This window comes from Mus caroli, chromosome 13, assembly GCF_900094665.2.
Source record: "Mus caroli chromosome 13, CAROLI_EIJ_v1.1, whole genome shotgun sequence".
Lineage (NCBI taxonomy): Eukaryota > Metazoa > Chordata > Mammalia > Rodentia > Muridae > Mus > Mus caroli.
The window spans coordinates 19,539,817-19,547,425 of NC_034582.1; the positions used below are offsets into that span (position 1 = coordinate 19,539,817).

General features: G+C 46.0%; 1 protein-coding gene across 2 annotated transcripts in view; it reads right to left on the reverse strand.

Moving 5' to 3' along the window:
* Nucleotides 1-4,252, reverse strand: part of Hfe (homeostatic iron regulator) — an 8,583-nt gene extending 4,331 nt beyond the window's left edge. The window contains exons 1-3 of one of the 2 annotated variants that reach the window (XM_021180443.2): nt 3,956-4,252; nt 1,359-1,622; nt 99-398 (exon numbers count right to left, since the gene is read on the reverse strand). In XM_021180443.2, coding sequence (XP_021036102.1) covers nt 99-398; nt 1,359-1,622; nt 3,956-4,043 — 652 coding nt within the window. In that variant the 5' untranslated portion in view covers nt 4,044-4,252. The remainder of the gene's footprint in view (nt 1-98; nt 399-1,358; nt 1,623-3,955) is intronic. The other variant, XM_021180445.2, reaches the window with a different exon arrangement.
* Between the last annotated feature and the right edge of the window lie 3,357 nt (nt 4,253-7,609).

The window sequence follows — 7,609 nt, forward strand, 5'->3', positions numbered from 1 at the left end:
TTCCTCACCCTTGGAAGTGGCTGAATCCTTGACCTGGTACTTGGGACTCCCCTCCACCCCCACTCTGGAGTTTAGGGCCTGAGCACCGGTCCTCATACCTTGCTGTCCCAGAACGCCTCTCCCCAGCTCCAGGAGCTGTTTCAGCTGCTCGGGGCAGTCCTTCTCCAGGTAGTCCCTGTTCTGCTTGGCACGGATCTTGTGCTCGTCCCATTCCACCTTGGTGGCCCAGGCCCCTGGCTCGGCTGCGCTCCAGTTTAGTGTCTTGGGGCAGAATTCCAGGTGATCTTGCCCGTCATAACCATATCTCCAGAAGCCGCTGGTACTGTTGTCTTCATGCACCTCACAGCCTAGGACCACCTGCAGGATGTGGGACTCAGACACCACTCCCAACTTTGTGACTGGAAATAAAAAGGTTGGTTTTGTCTTCACCATCTCCAAGTATCGAATGATCTGAGGCACACAACTATCTCCCTCTTGATTTCCCCCCACCTCAACCCCAGGATCTCACTTCAAGATATGATACAGGATACTTGAACCCATTCCTAGTTTGTGGGGCCGAGCACACATCTTTAATCCCTCTGTCTGGAACACAGACTCACCCTACTATTCGAGGTTAATCCCAAACAACAAAGGTAAAGTTAGTTTGTAGAAGGAAGCACTCATAGTTGAAAGTGATGTCTGATTAAGAGGCAGACAAAGTGACAAATCAGAGTTGAAAGAAAAGGATATGCCCAACTGTCACAAGAAGATAGAGGAAAAGTGAGAGGCAGACAGCACAGGAGCAGGAGCGTCCAGTCCAGGAACACAGGAGATTCCATGGAGACAGTGCAGTGAGGGAAAGTGGAGAAACACAGAGAGGGAGAAGGAGGCAGTGTTACCAGAGGAGTTTTACGGAGACCGATTGAAGAGAGAACAAGCTAGACATAGGTGAAGACAGAACAAGTAAGAGAATGAGAAGAAGCCAGAAGATTAGAAAACATTGCCAGAGTTTGTGTGAGGCCAAGCAGAACCTCTGAAGAGCCTGAGAGAAAAGCCAGATTGAATAACTAGCTGTGAGAGGAGTTGGAGCCAGAACAGCTGAGTTGAACCAGCCAGTCAGAGTTCAGAAAGAGCTAGAAAAGGTCAGCTTATTGAGCAGCAAGTCTCAGAGGCTGAGAACATTCTAGGCCGAGATTAGATTGTACGGAGGCTAGAAGCTTCCCTGAGTAGGCCTAGGTTAGCAGACAGAGGCAGAGAGCCTCCTAGACATTAAGTACATCAGGAGAATAAAAGATTCTTTTACAAAGATATATCCCCAGGGTTGGAAAATAGTGCTATGCTCTGAGCATCTAAGGGGAGTGACTCTGTGCTCCACATACCCTTACTGTGGTTATAGTTGCCCATGATAGTCCAGAAGTCTACTATGAACATGTAGTCCCAGCCTTTCAGGCTCTGACTCAGATGCAGCCACAGCTGGCTTGAGGTTTGCTCCAAAATCCACGGGGCCCTGGGCTCAGCACGGCGACTCTCATGATTGTAGGACACAAAGAGCTGGTCATCCACATAGCCCCTAGCCTCAAACAAAGGCAGCCCGAGGTCTGGCTCTGAGGCACCCATGAAGAGGTATCTTAGAGAATGTGAACCTGGGGAAGTCAGCAAACATTCAGAATGGGCAGCCAGCCCAATCAGGATCCAGAGGTCCCTACAGCCCTGGGTTACCTCCTGCTGCCAGAGAGTGAGTCCTCCCTGTCGAGTGACACAGTTCTCTTCCCTGCACAGCCCTGGCTGTTCTGGCTGTTCGCTCTTATTCTGTTCACCTTCTTGATGTTCTCTATGTGAGTGGATAGGTTATCCTCCCCATCCCACCTTAGACACAGACTCTGGAAAGTGTTTGGGTTTCTCTAGCTCTGTAGGCTAAGCTAGGAGTTGGTGTTGAATCCATTAAGATGAAAGTCCTAAGGATTGGAGGTACTGGGTTTTCTCCACTTCCATCTCTGAACATTATCAAGTGCAGATGTTGGCTAAAAAATGCTGGTGAGTGTCCTGACACATAACTCAGGACAACCTGTCAGCAAACAGAGGACTTCCAGGAAAGGGAGCTGACAGCCACTCTCAGCATGGGTTTTTCCCATTACTTTCCCTAATTCCAGAACAAGGTTGCTCAAGGGTACAGCCTTAGTGCTCAGAATGGCACCTGGCACGGGGCCAGCGTGTCACAAATGTTTGTTGCCTTGGAGTAGGCATACTTCTGACCCTAATACTCTGGAGACTGAGGCAGGAGGATTGTCTCAGCTTTGAGTCCATCCTGATATACATAGGTGAGTTGCAGCCCAATCTGAACTACATAGGGAGACACCTCACCTCGGAGTTTCTAGAAGAAAAAAAAAAAATCAGATTTAAGTTTATGTTCTTTCTGACCTGAGGAAAGATCTGAGTTAGTTAACTAGCAGTAACTGCTGCTTCCCAGTGCATAATTAATCAAAAAGGATCACAGATCCAAGTGTTATTAAAGTGCATTAAGCAGCACATTGGTATCCTTTAGAAAAGGCCTGTTAATTCTTTTTTAATTTGCAAATCAGCAAAGCCCTGATGAACAAAATCCTGTAGAGCAGTGGTCTACCCTTGGGGTCACATCTCTCAGATACCCTGCATATCAAATATTTACATTACAATTCATAAGAGCAAAATTACTTATAAAATAACAACAAAAATAATTTTATGGTTGGGGTCACCACAGCATGAGAAACTGTACTAAAGGGCTGCAACATTAGGAAGGTTGAGCTCCACTGGGTGAGAGCCAGGTGCTCTGGAGGTGACTGACAGAGGGCACCAGCCTCTCACCCAGTGAGTGAAAGGGATGGAGGCCTGGTGCTCAGCTTGCCTTCTGTGTCTCATCAGACTCCTTCCTGCTGGACTCTCCTCTCTTAACCTCTTATCCTCTTCCAAGGCTGAAGACACAAAGATATTGTCCTAAACCTGAAGTTCCCTTGGATTACAGGAATGCCATCAAAGCCTCAGAACAGGAATCACCCTGTTTCCCCCCAGTACCCCCATCACACTAAAGCAATTATCTATGAGGTCTAGGCAGCACATTGGGGCAGAAGAAATTGCTCCATTGTGCCCTAACAACAAACAGATGAACACTTTATGGACTCGGATGTAGGCTCCAGGGCGGTCTATCCAGAGAAATCGGTTCCTTTCTCTTTAAATCTAAATGTCATGGCAGGACCCTGAAGATGGACTCTTTTGCTGGGTCGCTTGATCTTCCCAGTATGACTACACTGAATAGAACTGTTTCGTTATTACTGGACTTTTTAATTGGAACACTGTTACCAACCACAAGGGCTGCCAGAGTCCTGGCCTTCTGCCCTAAAATGTTTGGTTACAGTATTACATCCATTTGAAATGAAAATGACGTTTCTAGATGAAAGAACAATTGTCAAGAGTGAGGAGAGGTCCAACCCCCGCACCTGACCTCCGCTGCCCTGCCCCCCGCCCCTGGCTCCAAGTGACCTTTGCTTTATCTCACACATACACACACAAAATTAACACAGTGGGAGTGCGACCCAGCACGCCTAGTGCTCACAAGGAAAAGATCTCAGCCCCTTTCCCAGCACCCTGAAGAGAAAATGCCAAAGGGCGACGCTGGTCACTCTTGGTGAGAAATTTCAGATCCCAGGTTAGTTAGGGAGGTAGGGTAACACAGTCCACAATATAAACACTAAAGCAGAGATTGGAGACCCAGGCTCAGCTAAGCCAATGTGACTCCTCACTAGTGACACCCTGACAGAGCAGTGGCAGAGGTGCCCTAGGCTGCTAGTGGTGGGGGAGGTGTACCCTCTGGGGGTCTGCATGCTGAGAGCTGGAAGAGATCAGAGAGGAAGTTGTTCGCCTTAGAAGAGAGAAACACCTGGCGCCAAGGAAGCCACTTTCGGTTTTGCTTCCCACACCCCCACCTTTTTCCTCCCGCACTCACGCAGTGGCAGTGCCTGCGGGGCCACGGACCACAGCAGTAGCAGCAGCAGCAGCAGCAGTCGCACAGGGAGCCCAGCTGATAGGCTCATGTCCCCAGCTGGGTCCACCGGTCTTCACTAGGACCTGGAAACGTGGAGGATCCAACAAGTCACCCTGTAGCCATTGCTGAGGTTCCAGACCTCTCAGACAAAACTTCCTGACAAGCTAGGTCCCTTTCCGGGACATTGATGGAAAGAAGCAAGTTGCAGTGGCTCCAGTCTGTGAGCCCAGCACAGACTGGAGCCACTGCTGAGTCAGGATTGCTGTGATTGCAAGCCTCAGGCTACATAGTGAATTACAGGACGGCTTGGGCTACAAAGTGAGACTGATTACAAACAAACAAACAAACAAACTAACTCTAAAATGAAAAAGAACAAGAGAGTATCCAGAACTTGAAATCTGTTTATTGGAGCCAAGAATGCTTGCTTGTGCAACAGTCAGTGACCCAGCACCCCTAATGCCCCAGTCCCCATCCCTTAAACCAAAATCGCTATGGATATTGTTAATTGTGAAAACTTATCGCAAATTTGAGATCTAAATATTTAACATTTACACATTTATGCAAAGAACAAGAACTGGAAACATTGTGTCAGCAACACAAACACATCCCACGGGAGAAATATCTGTTGCCAGCTAGCTCTTAAAATCCTATGTTGCCGGGCATGGTGGCACATGCCTTTAATCCCAGCACTCGGGAGGCAGAGGCAGGTGGATTTCTGAGTTCGAGGCCAGCCTGATCTACAGAGTGAGTTCCTGGATCAGCCAGGGCTACACAAAGAAACCCTGTCTCGAAAAACCAAAAAAAAAAAAAAAATCCTATGTGGAAATAACTTCCAGAGGTCCTGTTAACATGCCTACCCATCCTCATCCTAGGATGGCATGAAGACCAAAGCTAGATAACAGGTATTCACAAGGGTTTGACCTCTCCTCAGTATATGAGTGGGTCCCTAACCTCTCTCACACATACATGTATTTACATGTCCTTCCTCCACGACTACACATCTACCAAACCTCCCTCTCCACACTTGTATGATGTACTAAATACTCTAACTACCCACCCAACAAACATGCAACTGCACCTCACACCCTCTGGAGGGAAAGAGGGAAGGCAGGCAAAGTTACAAAAACCAACCTGTTGCATAATCTGAAATGTCAAAACACACACACCAAATTGTAGAGATGGATAAAAGATTTTTAAAATCACGCATACACACACATATGCTTATTTATTGTGTGGGAGTTATATATGTGGGCATGCTTGTAGAAATCAAAGGATGACTTGTGGATCTTGGTTCTTTTCTTCCAGTACTGAAAGACCCACAACGTGAGGACTCCCCCATGTTCTGACTCAGGAGAGGCGACACCCCAAAATCACCCACAAGAAACGATCTTGCTGCAAATTGCAAGAGGATTTTTATTCAAGAGCGCTCTCGGGCCCACGGTCATACACCACGCAGGGGTAGAGGACCNTGGNGCCCCGAGTAGCTGAGTAAGGGGGTATTTAAAGGAAGAAACCACAACTCANGGAGGTGGGGAGGGCNTTGTTGGAAAATACCAAAAATACCAGTTAAGAGTCACAAGGAAGTNNAAAGTCACAAGTGTCAGGTTATCTCTCAAGACAGTTTCTAAGAGCCCCTAACAATCTAAGAGCCCCTAAAGATAGCACATTTGCATTGCAGGTTCCAGCAATGGTCAGGGTGGGTCAGGGTGACTTTCTTTGAATGAACACTCTTTGAACCCAGGAAGCAGGTGGGTGGAGGAAGGAATGTTGCTTTATGACCAGCACCTGGAGCACTAAGCCACAAAGACCACACTCCCAAGCCTGGGCCTAAAAGCCTCGAATTTTGCTATACTTCTTCAGTATGTCGGTCCTGGAGATCAAACTCAGGTTGCAGGCTTGCCAGTAAGTACCTTCACTTGCTGAGTGATTTCACCAGCCAGAGACACTAACGAAAATTAGTCTGTTCAGTAAAAGATATTATGGATAAAGTTTTATACCTTACAAAATATCAGAGACATAATAAATTGAAACATACAAAATGACTAGTATGGATATACTAGAGAGCCCAAGACACATGGTAATCCATGAAATGTGAAGCGATACTTCATTTTGCATTAGCACATTGGAAATTTGAGCAATGCCCAGCATTGGGGAAGATAAAGACCTAGGGATCCTTATGCACTAATGAAGGAAGTGCAGGTGGTAGATTCCACCCCACTTCTCATATATAACCACAGAGCTCAACAGGATGTGTGAGCAGATTGGCTTACTTCCCTGAGATGTTGTATTATATGGAATTAGAAGCAATGCAAGTCAGTTAAGTGTAGGCAGCCGCACGCCTAAAAGATGGCGCCAATCTGGCGCCAACCCCTCCTGAGCAGGTGCATAGGAATCAAAGTGCCGACAGACTGACCAATCCCAGGAGGACACATAGCTCTCCCCAGTGCTGGGGTGTATATAAGCAGTCCTCCCGGGGTTTCCAGGGTTTCCCTGTAGCATGGAGGTGTTCCTGAAATAAAAAAGGCTGTTGAGAAGAATCCGACCATGTTGTGTTTTTTCTTGCTGGACGAGGTGAGCGCAACAGTTAAGGCATTACAGAAACCTCTGTGAGGGAGACAGAATGTGCCAGTGTTGCATTAAGGAATAGAAATACAGATTTATTTATTTATTTATTTTTTCATATTGAGTTACTCTGGCCAAGAGTGGGCCCAAATGTAAATTTTCCTATTGTCTCACTATCTCTTCCAGCTGTCTATAGTCAATGGTTATTGGATTATCTGTTGTTAGTTGTGTGTGTCTGATCAGTCCCTGGCACCTTTCTGTTGAGAAAAAGAGAGAGAGAGAGAGAGAGAGAGAGAGAGAGAGAGAGAGAGAGAGAGAGAGAGAGATCTGTGCCTGCTGCAAGGAACTTTCCTCTGTATTTATTGGAGTGTACGAAAAATGGTACCTGAGGTAAGCTAGGGATTATTTTCTGAGATCTTTAAAAGAAGTCTCTAAAAGGTGCCTTAGTGACAGTGACTCAGACTAGCACTGAAAACCACAGAAATGTTATAAACAGAGATGTTACTTTCAACACTTATGAAAAGTTTGGTTTAAGGTTTCTGTCGAACTGTTAGCTGCTTTCAGTAAATGATAACTAACACACACACACATATGCATACACACACACAAAATCACACAATTGTGAAAAGGAGTATATAATTTAAGATTAAATCAATGTTTTTAGCTTAGGTTGCAAAAGCTAATTACATGGGAATGAAGGTATATTAAGCTTAGTCCCGTTGTTCTCTTAAAGGCAGCTTAAGTAAAATAAATACCGTAGAGCAGCAGGTTAAGTGCATAGGTTCATCCTATTTGAAGCTAAAAAGAATTTTCACAAAAGTGTGTAATTACAGCAATGTATTAAATGACCATATTCACCTGGAAAACCTGTAGGACATGGCCTCAGTAGTGGAAGATGTATTCAAGCAAAACATTATGTGCTTTTATATACCCCGTCACTGAAAATAAAAGAAACAATCTATGGAATCAACTGAAGCTTTTCCTGGAAGGGTGGATGAAGCCACAGAGCGGGACACAGGGAATGTGCTGATAGACTGAACATACGCACAGCCC